The sequence below is a fragment of the Lineus longissimus genome, chromosome 17 (assembly GCF_910592395.1).
Source record: "Lineus longissimus chromosome 17, tnLinLong1.2, whole genome shotgun sequence".
Lineage (NCBI taxonomy): Eukaryota > Metazoa > Nemertea > Pilidiophora > Heteronemertea > Lineidae > Lineus > Lineus longissimus.
Genome location: NC_088324.1, coordinates 15,384,374 through 15,407,473, shown reverse-complemented (window position 1 = coordinate 15,407,473; position 23,100 = coordinate 15,384,374). Strand labels below are relative to the sequence as shown.

Below are 23,100 nucleotides of genomic sequence, written 5' to 3'. Positions count from 1 at the left end.
GGATTCCCATCCCTTTCCAATTACGTATATGTCCATAATTTTAAACCTCTTTGTTTCATTTTTCAGAAGGCTACCATGAGTAACCCATGGGACATGCAAGGCGCCAATCAGAACCCAGGAACAGGTCAGGTTCAGATGTTTGACCCTACAAAGTTCCAGGGAACACCAACAGCTGGACCCCAGGGAGAAGGCAATCAGAATCAAATTCCTAACAACACTGCACCAGTGGATGAAGGGAATGGATGGGATGATTCTGCGTGGAATTGGGGCAATGAGGACCAGCAACAAACTGGAGATCTGGGTGATAGTTATCAGGGGACAGACCAAAACAGTTACCAGACAAATAACCCCTATAATTATCAACTACATGACCCCAATGATCCAAATAGTTACCAAGCTACTGTGACTGATCCCAATAGTTATCAGTGGAACCAGGACTCGAATGCCCAGCAGGGTTGGAACAATGGGCAGGATTTGCAAAATGTGAATCAGAATCAATGGGGTCAGCATCAGGGTCAAGGTCATGTTGACCCAAATGCAAACAATTCGGGCAATCCCGGTTATGCTCCCCAAACACATTTGGACCAGGATAGCTTTAGCCAGGGTACTGGTCAGAATCTAGATGGAAGCCAGCAGGCAAACTTTTACCAAAGTTCTTTCAATAATCAAGAGGCTTTCTCCCATGGTGCATTAGCTCCTGGTGATGAGAATGAAGACTCAGGGACAGTTTCCACTATGTTTGGTGGTGGTGATGACGATGTTGTTTATGATGACTCGGGGGCCCATATGGGTGGTCAGTCTGATGTGCCAAGTGGGGCCCAGGACGGGTTTGGTGCTGGAATGAATCGGATGCAGGATATAGCATTAGATGATGAACAGTCTGTACACAGACAGGATAGTATACCTTTTGGCATGTCTGGACTACAAGGTGATAACCATGCAAATTCTCCATTTGCTAATGCGCCACATACCGCATCACCATTTGATTCTATCGGACAGAATAGCCAGCCTGGATTAGCTTACGGTGATGGTGAATTGGGTCAGAATCTATCACATAGCAGGCAGAGCAGCCAGGGGAATGCTAACTTCACAGTTGGGTCTGGTCCCCCAAGCGCTGCCCATAGTCGCCAGAATTCAATGGGCCAACCACAGATGTATGGAGGACAGCAAAACCAACCTGATGTCCTTGGAAATACTGCTCCTGTTGGTGGAGATCAGAATTCAGGTGTTCCCTTGTATAACCCTGCTGCGATTGGACAAACAGATCAGCAACAGAACACTAGCGCTGTTCAATTTTACAATCCTTCAGGCGCTCGTACAGCCTCTCAAACGACTAGTCCAGAAATGACTCCTCTTTCTCCTGAAGCGAGGAGTACTGGCTCAACTGAGGATTCTCTCCCTGGTTCGCAGGCAGGACATTTCCCTTTCCTCAGCCATGATAGGCAGGAAAGGCCACAATCAGTTGGCTCTAATCGTAGCACTGAAGGTTCAATCAAAAGTAGCAGTTCTCTTCGAGGTCATGTACATCCTTTTCAAGGGGAGTTCAGGAATTCGCCCCAACAGGGTATGACACCACCACATGTCATGTCACCGGTCGCTGCGTCTATGAGTAGCAAGGCCAGCAGTCGGGGAACGAGTCCAACAATGCAAGAGTTACAGCACGTGCCTACGAAACATGAACCATCAAAGCTGGCCCAGGATAACCTGTACAGGTCAAGGAGCAGTCCAAGGTTTGGTGGGAAAACTCAACCAATGCCAGGACAGGGTTTAGGATCGTTAACAGAGTCCGATAATGAGAGTGAGAATAGGAGTGTTCAATCCCCTGCCAACATTAGTGGGTCACAGCCTCAGCCACCACCGACTCAGTTTGATAATACACAAGTCAGTGGACAAGCGAACCCAGATGCGTCTCAGCCTGCGATGATGGATAGCTTTAGTGCTGGTGGGCAGGATCAGTGGGGGCAGAAACCACAAGGTGGAGACCAGGATCAACAGGTTCTGCAAACAAACCAAGACCCTCTGCAACAAAGCTATGGCAGTGATGGTTCGTTTGTGCAACAGATGTCAGCTGGTAGTATAGACCATTCACAGCCTGATCAAGCTCTGGCTGGTCACCAGCAGTGGCCACGACAAGATCATTCGCAGACTGCTCAGCAAAGTAACCCACATCAGCAACTCAATCATCCTCAAAGTGCACAGCAGCTGTTCACTCCACACAATGATGTTCAGAGTCAACCGCATGCTCAGCAAATGTTTGGACAAGCCCAGAGTCATGAGCCACCAGCAATACAGATGTTTGCTCAGCAAGGTGGACCTCAGCAACAGCCGCAAACTGCTCAGCAGATGTTTGATCAGAACAGTCCACCTGCTCATCAAACAGGTCCACAGAGCACTCACGAGTACTTTAATCCTGGATCCCAGCAAGCTCAGTCGTCACAGTTGTTTAACCCTGGCCCTGCTTTTCAGCATGGTGATCCACAGCAGTACGTCAAACCTAATGAGAATCCATCAATGCACCGTGACCAGACGACACAGCAATACTTCAGTCCTGATGGCCAAAAGAGAGTTGAGGGACATACTACTGCCCAGCAGATGTTCAACCAACCTGGACAGCAGAGTCATCCTCAGCAACCACAAATGGTCAGTCCCCAGCAGCAGCAGGAACCTGCTCATCAAGTTCCCCAAGCAGCACCCAATCAACATCAGCAGACTTCATCTAATCCTCAACAACCGCAAAATGATTCGAGGCAACATCAGCTGGACCCTCAATTACAACATGATGCTCATCATGGACCTCAGTCGTCACTGAGTCAGCCCCATCAGTCTCCTCCTGCGACTCATTCGAATGCTCCCCGCTCATTCCCCCAGACATTAGAACATCAACACACTCAAGACAAGCTCATTGCTCAAAGCCCGATTATGACAAGTCCACTGACGTCTCATCCTAACAGTCCATTTAGGCCAGTTAGGTCACGTACGAAAAGTGGGAGCTCTGATGTCTCAACTGCTTCAGCCGACATGCCGGGGATGAAGGGTCAGATGTATCTCACAGGTGGTGTTCCACATCCAGAGGGGCAACAGTCGTTACCGGACTACAGGAGAGGCAGTAGAGACTCCATGCCTGGGGATGATCGGATGCCAGTTCCGAAGGATACTGGACTGATTGATCCTCTGCGACGCCAGTATCACGGCCAGAGGGAAGGGACAATGTCCCCAGCAACGACACTATGGGAGAACCCTGAGCCTGCTGCTGCAGTGACGTTGGCCCCAGCTGCGCCACCTACGCCAAAACATACATCGAATCCTGAAATGTCTGCGGATCAGTTTGTGCAACCTTATAGCCAACCAGGTAGAGTGGTGCCTCCAAATGCACCACTGCCTGTCAGCAGTGACTTGATGAAGCCGCCTGTCGTTGGCATGAATCCACTCCCGAATATACCTCCGCTGAATACACAGCCAAATGATAAAGCTAGCATGTTTCAACCTCCTACAAGTCAAAGCATGCAGCAGACAAACCAGCCTGCGAGTCGTGGCTACCAGCAGGAACCAGCTAGTCAAGGTTTCCAACCACAATTCGGTCAGTCTAATATGCCTGGGACTCAACCTGTTCATTCTGTAAACCAAGGCGGTCCACCACAGCCGACCAATGATGCTGGACAGCTCCCTCCTAATCAGGGTAGTCGGCAGCATTCGGTCCAGGGTGTCCAGCAGCCAGGAAGCCAACCGGGTTATCAGCCACACATGGTGCCACCTCAGGCAAAAGAGAATATACAACACCAACAGTTTCAAGGAAGCCCGGCTGCGGCAAGTCGGGGCAATCATCCGGCTCCTGGCCAGGCTGAGATGCCATCCATGTCCAGTCAGCCTGGAGTGCCACCTGTAAGCAGTCAGCCTGGTATGCCATCTTCAGGTCATGCCAATATAGAGAACACGGTTCAGCAGGGGTCACCACCTGAACCTGATCATCAAAATCCCTATCAACAGAGTCAAATGCAGCATCCTGATAAAAGAGACTACCAGAGACCCGGTGAAAAGTATCAGCAGAATCCACCCCAGAGAGTGACACAGAACGAGCCGCAGAGATACCCGCAGAATGTATCGGGTCAACCTGGTACTCAGTACCCACCGAATAGCCAACCTGGTCCGCAGTATCAGCAGACAACTCCCCACAATGCTCCTAGTCAGCCGCAGTATGGCCAGCTGAACCAAGTTGATCCTCATTCCCAGGTCCCTGCCAGATATGAGCGCACACCTGAACAGTCGCAGTACGGCAAAACAAACCAGTTGGATCCTCATTCCCAGGGTCCAGCGCCACACGAGCGGACTCCTGAGCAGACAGAGCCAGCGAAGCCAAACTTTGATACCTCAAACATGCCAACGCCTATCAAAGATGAAACAGGGATGAATCCAGTGGCGAATATGCCCTCAACGCCACTGCGGGCTGCTGTAGGACACGAGCAGGTGCGTCCGAGCCCTGCTACATCAACCCCAGCCTCCAAAGACAGACCAGCACAGAATCAGGATCTCACCCCTGATAATCCTGTTCCTGACCCATACGGCAATAGAACACAGGATCGGTCACTTTATTCAGATGATCCGAGGTACAGAGATGACCCGAGGTACAGAGATGACCCAAGATACAGGGATGATCCACGGTACCAGACACCCAAGGACCGTGGAGATCCACAGCAGAGAGCTGATCCTAACTACAGTGATCCAAGACACAATAGGTGAGCCCTTGTAAGATACTACATTGGGTGATTTCAAAGTTGGTTTTGGTTTTAGTGTTGGGTGTTAGTGTCTGTTTTATTCTTAATTTCTACCCCTAAAAACCTATGTCTGGATAAGACCAATTCGAGGTTTTAGTTTAACACCAACACCTGGTTTTATCTAAACACCTAAAACCTGGGCAGAAACTAAGAAGAAGTTTGATTGATGATAAACCTTGAAAATCTTTCCAGATATCGAGATCCAAGAGAATATGACTACAATCGTCCCCCGAGCCGCACACAGTCGTTCCGTGACGTGGACCCTTATGGGAGGGAGCTGCAAAAGGACCAGTATGGTTACTATGAGAGACCCAGGTCAAGACAAGGTGTGTATCTCCAGTTGTATTGGATTCATCAGAAAAAGGCATTTGGTATGCTAAAACTGCTAATAGATACTCAACTGTGAACTTTGACGGAAAAACTTTGCGGTTATTTGAGAATTAAGAGCAAGAGATTAGAAATTATACCAGGCAGCGATTTCATTCACCGTGGTGCAAAGTTTCATATCGTGGTTGTGGATTTGCCCTCCTGCAGTTGAGGTGTTTGTCATTTTACAGGTAGAACAATCCCAAACCTCATGTCCACAACATAGTACCACTTCACCACTCTACAATGTTCTCAAGTCCTAGGCCTAAAAGAGTTTGTGACCCAAGTTTTGCATGTGCTAGATATTGGCAGCTATCAGTTACTATACTCGCCCAGCAGAGATTCAATTCATACCGGGGTGTACTTGCATTTACTTGTCCAAAATAGGTTCTGAGGATGGTGTGGACCCACAGACATCAGGAAAAACTCGCGAGGACCGCCCTGCCTCGAGGCAGGTCCGTGAACGCGATGACTATTCTGATTATTATCGAAGGGATTATGAGAGAAAATATAGTATTGGTACGTTATGTGCCTTTTCCGTAGATCTCGCTGTGCATGCTTTGTTTCGTTTTGTGTGTCGGTGTGAGGATGTCTGTGTTGTTGCAAATGGGGTGCCAGGTTTTGCTTTAAAGGTTTATTTCAGGGACTGCACGCTTTTTGTGGCATGGATGTGATTTTATGCTTGTGTTGCTGTTAGTTTAGCTGCTGTAGCTCTCCATTCATTTTATATGGAGGAGACATTTGATGCATGCTTGGTTAGATTAGATCACGTAAATCTTGTGTTATAGTTGTTTTCGCAATCGCATGGTTTGGGATCATTATTTTTGGGTCGATTTTGAATTTTGCATGCATCTTGGGTTGGGTAAGAAGACTTTCAGTCTTTGTCTCCTTAGTTTTATTCAAAGACTCTTTCTGTATTCAACGCTTGTGAGCTTTTCTCTGTGTTTTCAAAGAACTTCCTGAACACCAGGTGTCAGTCACTCACAGCTGGTGACATTGATTCTTTTATTGAATTGACCTGTTTATAAGTTAATATTCCTGCATGCATTACTACATTATGTTACATGCAGTGATGCTGTACACGTTGCATGCCCAGATATGAGGATGTTGGAATTGTATCCAGTCAATGATTTTGGATGTCAATTACTTTGGGAAAACATGTATCTCTAGTAGTAGTATTGCTGATTAGAAGTAGGACTTTGAAATAGTTGACATGGGACGTAAGTGAAATCATTCATAAGGTGGCTCTTCTTCTGCATTCCTTATCAAACCGTTATAGCCTTTTATATCATTGATGTCATGTGAAACTGGTGCTTACTGTACTGCTGTCTGATGGATTAGATGTTAACCCGACGGGCACCAGAGGTACTCATGTCATTTTCTCTTCCAGATTACGGATATGACTATCGAGACTATAACCGTAGTTATTACGACGACCCGTATTATGAGGATTACTACCGCCGTGTGGAGAGGTATAACCGTGGCTATTATGATGAGTTGAGATCGTATTATGGTCAGCAACCAGCCACACAAGATGAGAACCAAAGGTTTGTATCAATTTATCCAAGTACATGGAGGAAGTTGAGTTTTGCTATTTGGATTCACCAAACATCTTGTCACAAGGGTCTCTAGACAAAAGCCAAAGAGAGACCCTGTATGTCGCAAACCAGCTGTGAATATATCTTGTATTGTTGTGGTGTAATGTTTGTGTCATAGCTCTTGCGATACATGTGCAGATGTATGTGTCATAGCACTTGCGATGCCTGTACTTGAAAATTCATGCAACTCTCACAAAACAAACTACTTTCAGATACTACGATTATTATCGACGTGCAAGCCAAACTGGTTATGACCAGTATGACCGGCAGAGCCAGCACTCTCGTGGCGCCACCCCTGGGCCAGAGGATCAGTATGACAGGTATGTAGTGTAAATGTGTACAGCATGTACATTTAATGCATCTTCCTCTGCCTGTTTTCATTTGTAAATTTGTATCTTATGTTTGCTTGGATTTGTTGTTTATTTTGGAAGTGGAACAGAAAAGCAGTTAATCAAACACTCTTGCATGTTTTGTTTTTAGTTTTGATAAATCTTAGTTCTGACAATCAGTTGGGTGAGAAATTTGTTCTCCTCTGTTCTGTAAAGATTTGTTTACGTCTTCCTCGTCTTTCATTGAAAATCTGATGTCGAATACTCAAGGTCACGTTGTGCTCGAGGAATTGATACTAAACTTGAGGTATTGGTTATCTGACCAGAAGTGGCAAGTGTGGTGCTAAAGTATAGGCCTTAACCCAGGCACCTCACCTTGGTTTTGGACAAATTGACAGCTCCACCCAGGCGGTGCTTGATGAGATCACCGATCTCAATGCCAATACAAACAGTGACGTATCAATTTCTATACTAAATCAGCTCAAACTAATCACTGACATTTGGTTTTGACTGCTTCATTATTTTGCACCAATGCAAGCTGTTATGGTGACCAACCATAACAACTACTGCCATAAAGACACAGTGTATTATACAATGTAAACAGTGCATCATTGTAACCAAGAAGTTTTAGAAGTTGAGACTCAAACCCTCCACCTCTGTGGCAGTAATCCAGATTGCTTGACTAGCTTATTTGCTATGCTTCAAATGCCAGCAATACCCTGTTTCCAAAATCTTCAGATTTTCTTCTCAAGCATGAAGCATGACTAACAGTTTGGACTCTGACATTACGTTTCAGATACTCGCGGCCACAGACTCCGGGTCATGCGCCACATTCAAGACCCAGCAGTCGCCAGGGTTATCCTGGCTCGCGACCCAGCAGTCGACAAGATTTCTATGATCCCCGTGATAATTCATTCCGCCCTGAACCCAGGCATGATGTGGCGCCGTTTCATCCGTACAGAGAGCTGTAGGTCACATCTGTATACATCTTGATTGCTCTCTTCTAACCCCGCTAATCTGTTTTAGTCCCCACTCTACCAGACTCGGACCAATTGCATGTAGCCCGGGGCCTCTCAGGTTCTGCCCATCTCAGCTAACACTCATCAATACAATGCTAACAAGCTACTTGATCAGGAAACCTACACATTTGTGTGCGAGTTGATAACACATAATGGTTTGTAAGATAATGTGTTCATTGTTTCAATTTGGTATAGTTCCTTCACTCTGTGCAAGGCTGACTTGTCACATACTCTGTCTCCCGTGGTGTTGTCCTAATCACTGAGACTGCTGCTTCACAGATAACAGTACTAACTTCTTCATTCATTTTGACCATAGATGATATGGCTTCTATTGTGTATCAGAGTAGATTGATTAGCAAATGTCTATACTCGGTCGAAAGTTGAAGCTTAAATGTCACATGTTGGTAAAGAAGAGAAAATATGGGTCATTTTAGTTGGAATTCATCTGAAGAAACTTTCAACAAATATTCAAAACATAACTTGGGGTTAGCTCATGAGAAGTACCAGTGTGTCATCCAAAACTTATAAGAAGTTTACACAGAGACTCGTCGTTGTTAACTAGAGAAAGGTGGTTTGTTTTTGTTGGGTGATTTTGTCATTATGTCCTGTCTTGATGTTCTCACGTAATCGACTAACCGCATCATTCAGTGCACGTGTCTTCCGTCCAATTTGATTATATGACGTCCATTTTCAGACCATCGCCGTACTACGGCTCTCAGTCGAGCAGCCAGCAAGGTTCTCGACCGGGTAGCCGCACGAGTTTCACCTCGTATGATTATGAGGATTTCATGAGGTAAGGACCTCGGGAGAGTCTGAGTGTCCGTTCGTTAGGCAACCTTGTTCCCAGCGTTACAGCGTGGTTATGCTTGTTAACATGAGTAAAATGGAGATTGGTGTTGGTACCAACGTTACATGTGTCGCGGTGGTCACTGAAAGATGTGTTTTCCATTCAAGTTTTGCTTCGTACTGGGGCCAAAAGAGGTACTTTGCCTTCCCCTTATGAGGCTAGATACGGAAAAGTTGAAAAAGTTGAATCAGATGGAAAATTTGAAATAGTGCATTTTGCTTCTTTGAAAAGAGATTTGATATATAAAGTATAAACATAGACGCAAGCCATGACCATGTCCGTGACCTGGAGGCAAGGTTGTTGCCCACGCTGTGTATAGCACCGAATGCTGGCTACGCTAACTTGCTGTCTTATTCCTTCAGGTCTCCACAGTGGTGTAGGGTCTAGATGTGGGGACAAGATCTTGCTTTACTGCAAACCTAGAAATCGTGGAAATAAAACGCATGAAATGTTTTTTTGTTTTGAGAAACCGAAAGGAATTTCTCATCAACAAATTTCAAGATTTGGACACTTCTCTGGCATTCCATTTTGAAATGAGAGGTTGTGCCATGAACAGTCAATGTAGTCAACATTACCTTTGCAGTAAGGTATTGATTGTGTCCTGAAATGGATTCTTTCAATATGCACATTTCAGGCCTTTTTTTCTCGCAATGTACAGTTTTATGCTCGTCCGTTGGGATAGGCCTTTTTTGAGTGTGAGGGTTTTCACCTTGTGACTTAATGGTGGATAGACAGAGTGTAGCATGCTGTGTTCCAAGTTCAGCTATGGCATGATTTGATCAAATGTAGCTTTGCCAAGATTCAGTGCTTCATTTGGTGCTTCCTTGCTCAGTCATTCTACAACTTACCACTGTTTCTGTGCTCATTTCATTGTGAAATGATTGCAGTTGTAGCTGCACCAAGTCCAAATATTTTTGGTTATTTGGCTTTTATGCAAGACATATGGTGTGTCAATTTATTCCTGTTGGGTTGGTCTATGACTCAATATGAAGACCTCATCCCATCCAAGCCTGCTGAAGTATTCGTGCACAAAGTTTGCCTTGTGTTAAATTTTGCTAGAAATTCCTGCAAGCTTGGCCTACATCATGAATCGATGCCCATCCCATCAACAATCTGCCATGCTTTCCATCCTAACTTCTAATGCAGCATGTGGCCTTATATGTGGTGAATATGGGGTTCACATCATCATACCATCCAATCATCATCCATAACAAGACTCAAGTGTGCTCATTTCCATATTGCAATGTACTGAAAAGTTGTGCAGAGATGCAATAGGTGTATAATGTGAGGAGAAAAGAAGATTTCTTTTCAATGGCCACGAATGTGGTATACTATCATCAGCCTTGTTTGACAACATATTGCATTGTTTATCAGGGGCACATTTTACATCTCACATCATCACATGGTACAGGTTTCATAACGATTGGAGAAGGGAGGTGGGTTGGAAGGTGTTGAGGTTGTGCCAGGGTCATGGTGTTATTGAGAAACAGGGAGATCGATGCAATGCCTCATGATACTTAGAATATACTTTCCCATTCTGATCTGTAGTGTATCCTAGTGGAGCCACAACAACATCATGTTACCCATTCTACATGTATTCTGTTGAGACCTGAAGCTTTGCAAGCTAATAGTTGCCATCTTCAGTAGTGAAATGTCTTGTCCTGCTGTGTATTTTTTACGAATACAGATTATCTTCACTTGTTAACTCATTCCACCCAAAAACAAACCCATGTGAGTTACATCTCCCACAACAAGTACCAAGTGCAAGAAATAACCTTTGTTCGTTAAAATAGTGAAGTACAATAGGTTTGTGTGTCAGTATGAGCTACATGTATTACATAACATATGGTTTGCTACTTATTCTTAATAACTTTAAGTAACAAATTGTTTTTCATAGCTACTGATGCAATGGATGAGTTCACAGGAACAACACAATAGTTTGAATCACTATGCACATTCTACTAGTTTTTTCCATTGGTGCACATTTCAGATATTTTTTAGCACACTTTTCAAAATCAGAGAGTGAGTGCCACTCCACACCACTAGGCCAGATAGGAAGCAGTTTTCTCTTAGCCACACATGGTGATGATTAAGATTGCATAGTTGACATGATGTTCCTGTCTATCATAATCATAAACCTGTATTCCATCATTTCCCCTTAATGTACTCCCATCCACAATTCCTAATGTTACCTTGATTGTCAAAGTCTCAATGTAAATTTATTCCATAATCTTAACGTAGTAAATAATGTCCTCACACTGCTGACAGCAACAATTAGATAGCTGATAAGTAATTGTATAGATTGATATTCGGGTAATGAATGACTCACGGATGCCCTGTGCCCAGAGATCCAGGTTACTAGTTACTTATATTTGCAAAGATTGCGTTGCAAGTTGCTCTTTCAGATCAAACCAGAAAGAAGCCCATGCAGTACTAGAAATAGATAAGTTGTTCCTTGCTGGTCATGTAGCACCAAGGAAACATTGACTCAATGTAAATCTGACCCACCATCCCCTCCCGATCTTTCAGAACGTACAACCAGTATGGATCCCGCCCGGGCAGCCGACAAAGCTATGGGCAAGAGTACGGGCAGGACTATAACCAGGCCTATAACCAGTCGTACAATGGGTCGTACCAGGAGCCTGGCGCATGGCCTGACCAGGCCGGCACTGGTAAGTTATTTGCGTATTCTTCAGAGATCAGGAGGCAAACTAGTCTCCCGGGAAGTAGTTTGAACATTGAAGGCTAATGAGGCTTGTGACTAACTTCTCTGTAAGACCAGCTGTAATGAAGAAAACACCAGCTCAATCAAGCAACAGATGGTTTCATAATGAAAGCCTGATGACTTTTTGGAAAATGCAAATATACTCCATCTCTTTGTTTATGTTTAGGTACAGAAGAACCCAAGGGCCGCATGACGCCAGCAAAGTTTGCCATTCCCCACGTTGTTGCCCGATTTGGCCCGTGTGGTCAGCTGATCAAGGTACTCCCCAACCGCCCCTCTGACGGACAGCCAGCATGCGTGGAGGTTCACGAGGTCGAGAATATGTACAACTCGCAATACAGTGATGCGGATATATTGAAATCATTCCCTGGACCTCTGATCAAGTAAGTTGGCTGTCAATCATGATGTCAATCAACAACAGTTTGATGTGGGAGGAAACCAGTGACCTGGTGGAAACCTACACTGTGAGAGGTTTCCCCTCTCCCATGACGTGCATCAACCAGGAGTCTGAACAGTTGACCCTTCCCAGATGTAAACTGATTGAGATTGTTTATCTTGTTTCCAGGGGTGAGACTCACAAGAATGATGTGCTGGCGTTCTGCCACATGAAAGCTCGTCACTGCCATGAGAATGTCGCCATGGTGGACAGAGAGTCTGCCGAGCTCATATGGAAGTATCTGGAACTGCTTATCAAGCAAAATGGAGTAAGTTAGCCAACTTCTTCTTGTCGTTTTATAGCTGGATTACGAGTTCCAATCTTTCTGAGTACTACTCAGCGTGGTGACTTCACCTTACTATTCAGATGGTTGATATAATCAACTTTTCTTGATATATTTTCAAACCTTCACCTTGGTTAAGAGAAAATGTGGAATGAAGATGTTGTCTGCTCAAACTTGACCTTTATTGTCTTTGTTGCAGACGGTGCTTGGATGTGATATCTCGGACCTCCTTCTTGAGGGCCATGAACCCACGTCACAGGAATATCATCGGACAGGCATACCAATACCGGAGCAAACCTTGTTGTCACAAGACCATCAAGATGGCGCCACTGAACCAACAGGGACAGTCGTTGCCGATCGGTCGATTATAAACAAAGTCTCATCTGCACCATCAGTGGATGAAATCACAGATCGTTTCAGACATTTACTCTTATACGGACGGAAGAAGGATGCGCTGGAATGGGCATCAAAGCATCATCTGTGGGGGCATGCGCTGTTCTTAGCATCGAAGATGGACAATAGGACTCATGCTAATATTATGACAAGGTAAATGCTGAGGACCCTTCTCCCTCTTACACAAGGTCCTACTTTCATGAGCAAACCATCTCGTATTATTCATCATTATCGTTCATTAACCTTTCGTCTTGTTTTCAGGTTTGCTAATAATTCCATGAAAATGAACGACCCGTTACAGACGTTGTATCAGTTGATGTCGGGAAGACAACCAGCAGCCGTCACTTGTATCTCAGACAACCGCTGGGGCGACTGGAGACCTCATATTGCCATGATTTTGTCTAATAACTCCAACAAGCCTGAGTTGGATAGGAAAAGTATTGCTCAACTTGGAGATACTTTAGGTAAGTTGTGAGTTTGGGTGTTTCTACATAGTCTGCTGATGTGGTGCAGTGACTCTGAACTGTTACTGAGAAGTGAACTCTTGCAGTTTTCTCTGCCTATCTGTGTAAACTTTCAACTAAACTATGCATAACCAATCTTTTCCAGCTGCCCGTGGTTGCCTACACGCCAGTCACTTCTGCTATCTGATGGCCCACCAGCCATTCGGGACGTACCATAAAAAGACGTCAAAGATCGTCCTGGTTGGATCTAGTCATAACCTGGCCTTAGAGGACTTCGCCACGAATGAAGCCATCCAGTGTACAGAGGTGTACGAATATGCACAGGGACTGGGCAATCCTCAATTCTCGCTGCCATTCTTTCAGACTTATAAATACCTGTATGCCACACGACTGGCTGAAAGTGGTCTTTCACAAGAGGTAAGAAGCACCTTTGATTAGCGAGCGGTATATATCTCTTACAAGAGTCACTCAAAGTGTAGTAGTAGTGGACTTTGGGGACGTCTCTTTGAGATCATGTCTGATGTGAAGTGACTCTGAGCAGTGTTGAATTGGATTAGCTTGGTTGTCCGACATTGTTTTGGTTGACCTAGCCTATCTTCCAGTGAAGATTTGAATTGGCTAGTTTGTGTAATGGTGTTTTGGTTGACCTAGCCTGTCTTCCAGTGAAGATTCGAATTGGCTAGTTTGTGTAATGGTGTTTTGGTTGACCTAGCCTGTCTTCCAGTGAAGATTTGAATTGGCTAGTTTGTGTAATGGTGTTTTGGTTGACCTAGCCTATCTTCCACTGAAGATTTGAATTGGCTAGTTTGTGTAATGGTGTTTTGGTTGACCTAGCCTGTCTTCCAGTGAAGATTTGAATTGGCTAGTTTGTGTAATGGTGTTTTGGTTGACCTAGCCTGTCTTCCAGTGAAGATTTGAATTGGCTAGTTTGTGTAATGGTGTTTTGGTTGACCTAGCCTGTCTTCCAGTGAAGATTTGAATTGGCTAGTTTGTGTAATGGTGTTTTGGTTTTTGCTTTCAGTCAAGTTTGAGGGATAAGGTTTGATGTTATTTTGTTTTCAATCCAAACCGTACTACAAATATAGATGTTTATGTGCTTGTAACATAGTCAAAGATCATTCAGTTGGTGTTTTGAAAATAGTGGTCTTATTTGGTGACTGAATTACGTGGACAGACCGTAGGATATATGGCTATAGGCCTGGTGGGCTTGTTGTTTGTGTCATCTAAAAATAGAGAAGACCTGAGGTCATGTAGCTCCCCAAAGCGGGGTGAAATTGGCCTCGGTTGAGCTCAGTTTAAGTATGATAGCAAGCATATTCACATCTATGTTAGAGTATACCATTGTTAGATCTTTCCTCCTTGACCTGTACTATATGACCACCATCCGACTACTTGAAAAATACTCCCAAGATTAGTCTTCTATTGTGTGGAACCAAATAGATATCCCAACACCTTGGAACACTTGAAATTGACGCTACGTTTATTTCAGATGTTTTAATGCGTTCACTGTTTCAATCACATGCTGATTATTATTACGCACGCATTATTTGCAGAATTCTTATTGTTGTTTACTCATGAAACGCTTGTTATATTTCTATTTCTATTTTCATCATAATCCAAAATCACAAATTTTTTCTTTGGAAGTGTCTCATAAAACGACCGGTACCAGTAACCTGGCAAACAATGCCACCATTGATAGTGAGAAGTCATAAAAAAAGTTAAGAGGACTTGGTTATGGAGCAGTTGCAAAGTTTCAGTTGCAAATTTTGCTCTCGGGCTTCATGGACCTGAACGGCGGAGGTCAGGATTAAATTTTTTTTTCCAGTTTTTATTAATTTTGGATGCGGTGGGCTTCGAGTATTTGGTGATTTTGGGTGCAATGGGCTAGCTAAATGACAATCTTTTTTTCTTTCACATTTTATGTGTATATACGTTTCCTTTATTTTCCAGGCATTGATGTACGTAGAGATCATCTCGAAGAGTATAGTGCGGAGTCCAGGGAGGTTTACACCAGTCCTTGTACGCCTTGTCTATGATGTAAGTACATCAATTCAGTCTTACATCGAGTTTCTTGCTGGGTGACATTGGTTCACTGTTGAGTTGGTCAGAGTAGGGGTTTTGATCCTCAGTGGACAGACATAAGCAGTTTTTGGAAGAGAAGTGATTTTGAGAGAGTGGGTTTTCTTGTTGTAATTTGCAATACAAATCGTTCTTTTCTTCAGCTTGGCAATCGGTTAAAGTACAGTGATCCACAGCGTCTCCATGCAGCAGATGACACCGAGGACCCCTACTGGCTGATACAGCTACAGAAAGTGTGTCAGGGTTTTGAGGAGGGTACGATACAGCCTATCTCGGGGTCGGCCACGCCGGCTTTTGGCTCCACAACGACGGAGAGTGAGCAAGGTGACGGTGCTGCTTACGGCCATGACGGGCAGGTGGCGCAATATGGTGGTCAGGATCAGCAGGGTGGTACGTTTGCATGTGCATGTAACATAACATCATACTCTCAACATGTGACGACGGTATCCCTCACTCATCTCTCATCTTACTGCTTGTCTCAGTAGCTTGGCTTGGTACACGATGGTGGTTTGCATCTAAGGGCTCCACAGGGTGATTGATGCTAATTTCAACAATGACTGTCTAAAAACATGTAGCAAATATGATTTTTTCGGACGTTATTCTCAAAGTGTTCAAGTATCTAGTATGTGGAAACTTACAATTTCAGTGATATTTTGTCCGTATTTTGCAGGTTATACGAACTATGACCAGACAGGCCAGCAGCAGACGTCTGACGGACAGCAACAGCAATATCAGGGGTATTATCAAAGTCAAGATGGTGCTAATCAGGGTAGGTAACGTGACTTGAGATAGAAATATGGACCCAGTATGACAGAAATTGTTCAATATTTTTGTTCCGACTGATATTTTTGAATGGCCTATAAATGTGCTGAAAGCCTTGGATTGTTCAGTTTCATTTCTGTAGGAGAACAATCATATTTTTGAACACGTCTTGATTTTTGCTAAAAAATGTTTCTTTTTCCCAGATCCTAACCAGCAGTATCAGCAACAGCAACAACAATGGTCTGTCGACGAGTATGGCAACTACTACGACCCAAACGCATACACTCAACAACAACAACAATGGGGTGACATGCAACAACAACAACAACAACAGTATGGCGCTGATCAGACTGATGGGACAGAAGCGCAGACAGGTCAGGACGTGGACTTGAAAGCTAGCATGAACTCGCAGTATACGGCCGTGTCGGGAACCAGTGAGGAGACGGAGGATCACCTCGGGGAGTCGACGAGCACGTTTGATTACTATGGCGCATCAACGCAACAGGTAGGAGGCATGTCGGAGAAGAGAAACGAGCTTCCAGGCTAAATCTGGCTCTATTACCTTACAATGGATCACAAAGGTGTGCCCAGGGCAATCCTTCCCTTTGTAAATGATTATAAACATTTCTTTTGGTCTGCCACCGAGTCTTCCTTTATGGTTGGCCTTGAAACTAGTTTGGCCTTGAAGCTGGCCTGAAATATTTGCTTTCCATTACAGTTCTCGTCGTCTGCTACAAATAAACAAATGCAAGCTGCCAGGGCCCAAGAAGTGGAACGAATCCGACGAGACTCAGCACGCTCTAATCGCTCGAGGACGTCTAGTGGCTCCACCATGGGGGGAGTGGAGTCATTCGGTGGCAGCATGAACCGCAACGCAGAGGTAAGTCATCTCAAGATAAGAACTTCGGTATTTTAGAAAACGAACTTGAATTTTGTATCATTGAAGTGTACAAGTCCTGACTGGCCTCTCAACCAAAAAGAGCAGGATGGTTTTGAATTGTCAGTAGATCTTTCCTGTATTACTTTTTCAAGTGTCTCCTTGTTGACTGGAGACAAGTTTGTCTAGTGATGCAAAATTCAAATTCGTGTTCGATGTTGTACTTTCGGGCTGCTGCGTAATGATGTGATAGTGTTGTAACTTTGGTCACTTGACATCTCTTGCTGTAGTGAGTGGCTCATCGTAGGTGCATGTTGTGTGTACGCTGAACTATTGCATGCTTAGATGAGTATCTGTTTGTTTATCTTGTTTGTGTGTTGGTTGAAAGTTGCATTGTAGAGTTTACGGTTGATGGATGATCTGCTTAGGGATCACTGCGATTGGTCTTGGTTGGTCATGAGAGCTCAGAGGTGTGCCTTGTTCTCATGTGATCAGGTTGGGTCAATACAGAGGACTTGATAGCCTTCCGTTCAAAACTGAAACTGTAATGAATATCATATTCATTTTCTGTCGTATTTGTAGTAGTAGTAATCATTTCTTTATTCGACTGTGTACAGCTTGTTCTAGACTAGTTTGTGTTGTTGGTGTCATGAATACCTTTTATATTTATGTATTCGTTTTGTCTTCAGTTTTCCTTGTGTGTTTCTCTTCACCTGCTCTCCTCCTTCCTCCTCTCAATCCTCTTCAGCTTCTCCGTAACTCACCCCTGTCATATTCAAACACCCTTTGCACAATCCCATTCCTTTGATCAGTCATCAAGAGAACCTCTCTAGGATGCCAGTGCATTTCCTCATCCTGTTGTCTGGGCACAAGAAGATGTATAATTTGCTCCTTTCAACCCAAGACTTGAGCATGTTGGATACTTAGCCTAACCATTGAGTTGTTCAAGACTCTAGCTAGCATGCTGTTGGTAGATGAAGCTAATTGAATGAAACACAATCAAACGTTTGGCTTGTGCACTTCCAGTTTTCTCCTCTTTCACTTCCTTGGCTTTGGGCTTTTCACCTGCTTCATCAATTGAAATTAGGTAAACATGTGATGACAGGATGCCACACTTGGCCAACACTTGCTTTGGGCAGAAGTCCATTCTGTAAGCAAGTATACTTTGCTAATAAGTTTTGTTTTGTTTTAATGTTGATAAGGGTATGATTATGAGATGGGTGGTCTCTGGCCTTTGTCAATATTTCTAGCCCTGTTCACATTTATGCCCATGGTGGCAGATTTCGGAAAAATCTGGAAACTATAAAAACATTCCAACATTTTTGGAGGAATGCAGTTTGGATGGAAGAAAAGCTGAAAAATATGGCCATCAGGACGAATGGAGGGAAGAAGGAAGGAAGTGACATTGATGTACGTGATGTTTGGATTGTGACATAATACTGACCATGCACCCTGGTTTCTCTTCCTAGAGTCAAGTCCGTCGGTCATCTACACCTTGCATAAATCCCGACTGTATCTGCCAGTATGGCCAAGTGCAACGGGACTCGCTACAAACTCGTCGAGCATCCGACGTTGAATCTGCTCAACCCGGAATGACACTGAAGAGAACTAATAGTTTTCCTCAGACGGAATTGTTCCAATCAGTGATAACATCTCACTCTGGTGATATGACTCAGCAGAACTGGCCCTCCCAGGCTTCAAATGTTGCTCATTCGAGGGACAGCTCACAATGCGGATCAGTGTCTCTTCAAAGTTCTGCGAATCGCGAGATGCTTGAGACTATCCACGAGTGCGCACCATCTCGTCGATATGTCCAAGGACCGGAGGTAAACTGTGATAGTCCCTGCACCGATGTTGCTTTGCCACCAAGTATCAGTCCGGTTGCTTCTGTGGTTGATGATGTCGTGAATAGTGACAAGTGGTGTTCAGTGGAACATCGCCATCGAAATGCACCTATGTCTTCTTATTCAGGAAGTGATGAGACAGGAACTGTTGAAGTGTCTGCGCTGGATGGCAGTGTCGTCTTACCACCAAGTATGGGGAGCACTTCTGTGTCGTCATCCGATGGTATTGGTGACAAGTGCTGTTCTGTGGACCAACATCAGAATGCAGATTCTCAATCAGATAGCGATGCCAGTATAGATGATGGCAATAAGAGTCCAGATAACTTATCAAATGACAGTAAAACAGTTGGGTACACAGCCCCTGGCCATGCTCTGGTTGATAGTGACACTGAGCCTTGTTCTGATGAGTTGAATGTTGTTACAGGTAGCACTGATTATTGTAATCTTGGCATGATGTCCTTCACGTTTGATAAAATCTGTGACTCTGATCTGAATACTGGTGATTTGGTGCCGGGTCAGGAGGTTCCAATGCCTACCACTGAAAACCTTTCACTTGACTTTGTGGAAGTGGTTGAATTAACAGATCTTGATATATCTGCTGTGACTCCAGCTTCTGATGAGCCAATGACTTCTTCTTGTGAAAATATGCAATCTTCATTTCATCAGGAAAATCAGGATGAGCAAGTTATTCATCAGGAGAATTCATTGTATGTAACTTGTACTGAATTGAGTGAACTCTCCAACTCTGGTCCTCTTGATAAGAATCAGTCTGTTCTCGGCACTGAGTCTGTATCTTCAGAGAGACTATCCTCCAGCAGTGAATCGTACAGTCAGTCAAGTCATGAGGAAGACCAGTATTCAACTCCAAATAGCCCTTCAGGGTCCTGCTGTTCAGCTGATTCACGACAGACCACTGATGAAGAATGCCAAGACCGGTTCATATTCGAAGATGACCTGGTCTCCGACTACCTTGACATGGGTCGTCACAAGGCTTCACTGCAAGATCTGCATAGCTATGGTTTGCAACTCGATGAGCCCCATTTCATGCCGTTTGCGGAGTTCTCACGAGAGCCACCAGATGGTGATGCTGCTTCAGAGAAGAGTGCACCAAGTCCAGGACCAGGCCAGATGAAGAACCCAAACCGAAGTTCAACACGTAAAGTACCTGTACGGGGTGGTCATGTTGTTCCAGTGAATCCTACTCTATCTGCTGGTGCCAGGGCCTATCGTCTACAGAAGTCTCAGTTTACACCCAGGCTGCCCCAAGCCCGGAGCCATGATGGCCGTGCAGTCTCCAGTCACCAGTTCCTTAGAGTTCCACACTTTCCTAGTGATTCTCATGACACGTTTAATGATGAAGAAATGCGACGGCGGTATGAGAACTTTTTGGCTGAGAAAGAATATTGGGAGCATTACCAGCAAAGTGTGCATGAATTGGGTGCTGCAAAACATTCATATTGCTCAGATGATATCAACAATCCAAACAGGTCTCGAGATTACCCTCAATCTAACCCGCATCAGGTGAGGCCCGGACCCCTGGGGAGGAGGCCATCCTATGGCCGCTCTTACAGTCACCCCTGGGAGTTAGAACTGGAGCAACATCTGGGGGCCAACACTAGCAGTTCTGAGGAGGAAGAGTTCTGTGATGATTATGGAATGGAGTTCTCTGCTCAAAGACATGCCAGAGCACGAGATCCACGTCGCCTTCATAATCCTGGAACTCTTTCTGGACTTGTTCCCTCTGCTCCTCCAAAAAGACTTCCTCCCCTGGTATATGATGACGATAGCCCAGAACACCTTAGTGCACCACCAGTAGGTGGCACTGCCTATACATTTCCCATCGATACTCCTATCAGTGCTGATGAGTTTGCTAGACTTCGGAAGCAAGAACAAGATAATAGCCTGCGACAGAAACATGAGGTTCCAATGGGAACTGTACTGGCTGACTTCCAGAAATACATCTGTCGGAAAAATGTTGGTGGTAAATTTGCTGGGTATGGTGATTTGGGGAACTTTAAGCTCAATGCAGAAGAGTTGTACCACACTGCCCCTATTCAGCAGAAACCGGACTTTGGCAGAACTTACTGCATTGACGAGCCGATTGATGTTCCACACAGGTCTGCCACAGCCACATCAGTGCGACCAAGGACGTACCAGATAGATGAACCAATTTCTGATGTAGAATTAAGAAAGTTACAGCAGAATGACAACTTGGAGGAAGACATCGAAAAGAGTGAAAGAGAAATTGTTGGGAGGGAGAAAGGTGCACCTGTGCAGCAGGTTGTGGCAAGCTCACCTCTGGTTCCTATGCTCAGACCCACTATTGATCTTGTTCCAAGGCCTCAATCCCCAAAGAAGAACTATTCCGATTTCTTCTCCCACGCCACAGCTCGGAACCTGAGATTGCGAAAGGAGGCCGCACATCGCCGCGTTGCTCTAAAGTCAGTGTTGAACCAGGGTGACCCCTGTCAGCCCCTTTATGAACTGCCAGCACTGTGCTTCGAGCAGGCACCTATGTACCCAGTGCCCCCTGGTGGCCAACCTACTAACATTAGTTCAGATTTCTCGGATATCGATGTCTCAGCTGCAGAACTTTCTAAGAATCTAAAATCTGCAGGATCTGGGTCATACTCTCATGGTTGGTTCAGTTGGATGTCACAGCTCTTGTGGAGAAAACCAAAACGACCATCACCGTATTCAAGGCCCAAAGAATTGTAGTTTGGTTATTGTATGAAGTTAAAGAATGAGGACCACTGACATTGCAGATATATGTGGTAACATAGTGTGTGGCACATAGAGTAGTGAGACCCCCTCTATGTTGCATGAGTTTTGAGCCAAAGTTAATTCTATCGTGCCCAGACACACAGGTATTGCATTTGTTGTTTGTTTACAATTTGTAGGTGAAAATTCGTACTTAAGTTAGGCATTTTTTGTAAATTTTGTCTTTTGCGCTGCCTTCCATTTAGGGGTCATCCAATAGTACTCTCCAATCCTTCCATTTACTCCGTGCCATGACCTGGCCACTGCCAAGAGCATTTGTCAAATCATTTCATAGAATACCAGCCAGTGGTTGGCCCTGTGTTATTTATTACTTTGAATAAAACTGTGATACTGTTAGAACTTGGTGTCAGTTTTCTTAATGTTTGTGGATGGATCTTTCTGTCCAAGATCACTTTTCAACCAAGGTTGAGGATACCATCTTGGCTAACCTTTCAACTGGTACCGGAAATTCCTTGGATCTCGATGTGATCGAGTTCATTGGCTATGGCTGATTATCATGGACCCACACAAGAAGAACTCCACTTGCTTTCCAAATGGAAGAGATTGGATTGATCTGAGTGGTCTAGAAATTATCCTTGGAAGTCCTTGCTTGCTACGCAGATATTTTGATGACCATGGCAGACAAATCTACTAATGGAAGATGAGAGGGTCGTTTGACCAGTTTCTAGTGCCTGGTAATTGGATGGGTGCAAAAACCCGCTACTTCCAAGTTTGAAGCCTTTGAAGTGATGGGTTTAGGTGTGTGTGTGCTGTCTGTTGTGTTTGTCTTGTCATGTCTGAAGGCTGAATGTGTGTTGGCAGAAAGATGGAAAAGTGCACCACTTCAATGAGCTTACATGTATGTTGCAGCATGTTTTTAAAACGTCTATGCTACTGGTGTTATAATGTTATTTAGATGCGTGTATTGTCTTGGGCTCTGGCTAAAGAACTATGAACTTGATAAGGGACAATATGTGACTCGCTCTACCAAAACTAGGCGCTTGTCGCATCTGAACTCGACAGGTTGATACGGACTTGTTGTTCATTTCCCTATTGTAGACCTTTTGTGAAATCTATTACAAACTGATTTGGTCACATTTCACAAAAGGTCTACAATAGGGAAATGAACAACAAGTCCGTATCAACCTGTCAAGTTCAGATGCGACAAGCGCCTAGTTTTGGTAGAGCGGGTCACATTTATACACACTAAAATACTGATGCATGGCCACCTTGAATGTTCTCAATCACAGTGCCCAATATCAGGCCAAATTTCCTTGCTTTCTGTCCGGTTCCTTAATGTAATGCATGTTCACTCTAGGTTCAGATCCAAGAGTCGTGGTCACCCCTACAGCGCCCCCGCAGAAGTTCGGGTCATTCTCGGTCCCGGACCAACTCATCGGGGCAACCTAGCCCACCCTACAGTGCAGAGAACTCACCCTACAACACGACGCAGGGGAATGCCCCATACAGTCCAGGATCTATCGGCCAGCTCAGTCCCCTGTTTACCTTTGGAAGAAAGCAGTTCCCTCAGGTGCCAGATTCATACCTT

The 23,100-nt window shown here is 44.6% G+C and overlaps 1 protein-coding gene across 11 annotated transcripts in view; it reads left to right on the top strand.

The window, feature by feature from the left end:
* Nucleotides 1-23,100, top strand: part of LOC135501618 (protein transport protein Sec16A-like) — a 31,880-nt gene that overhangs the window by 530 nt on the left and 8,250 nt on the right. For 5 of the 11 annotated variants that reach the window (XR_010449621.1, XM_064793830.1, XM_064793826.1 and 2 more), the window contains exons 2-21: nucleotides 67-4,730; nucleotides 4,962-5,095; nucleotides 5,523-5,654; nucleotides 6,526-6,682; nucleotides 6,946-7,053; nucleotides 7,859-8,029; nucleotides 8,776-8,874; nucleotides 11,458-11,600; nucleotides 11,820-12,036; nucleotides 12,219-12,357; nucleotides 12,572-12,918; nucleotides 13,027-13,229; nucleotides 13,375-13,646; nucleotides 14,251-14,268; nucleotides 15,180-15,266; nucleotides 15,452-15,698; nucleotides 15,979-16,077; nucleotides 16,274-16,575; nucleotides 16,789-16,950; nucleotides 22,870-23,082. Coding sequence is in view for 10 of the 11 variants with exons in the window: in XM_064793830.1 (XP_064649900.1) it covers nucleotides 76-4,730; nucleotides 4,962-5,095; nucleotides 5,523-5,654; nucleotides 6,526-6,682; nucleotides 6,946-7,053; nucleotides 7,859-8,029; nucleotides 8,776-8,874; nucleotides 11,458-11,600; nucleotides 11,820-12,036; nucleotides 12,219-12,357; nucleotides 12,572-12,918; nucleotides 13,027-13,229; nucleotides 13,375-13,646; nucleotides 14,251-14,268; nucleotides 15,180-15,266; nucleotides 15,452-15,698; nucleotides 15,979-16,077; nucleotides 16,274-16,575; nucleotides 16,789-16,950; nucleotides 22,870-23,082 (7,905 nt within the window). In the remaining variant the exon portion in view is untranslated. The remainder of the gene's footprint in view (nucleotides 1-66; nucleotides 4,731-4,961; nucleotides 5,096-5,522; nucleotides 5,655-6,525; nucleotides 6,683-6,945; nucleotides 7,054-7,858; nucleotides 8,030-8,775; nucleotides 8,875-11,457; nucleotides 11,601-11,819; nucleotides 12,037-12,218; nucleotides 12,358-12,571; nucleotides 12,919-13,026; nucleotides 13,230-13,374; nucleotides 13,647-14,250; nucleotides 14,269-15,179; nucleotides 15,267-15,451; nucleotides 15,699-15,978; nucleotides 16,078-16,273; nucleotides 16,576-16,788; nucleotides 16,951-22,869; nucleotides 23,083-23,100) is intronic. The other 6 variants (XM_064793829.1, XM_064793827.1, XM_064793831.1 and 3 more) reach the window with 6 other exon arrangements.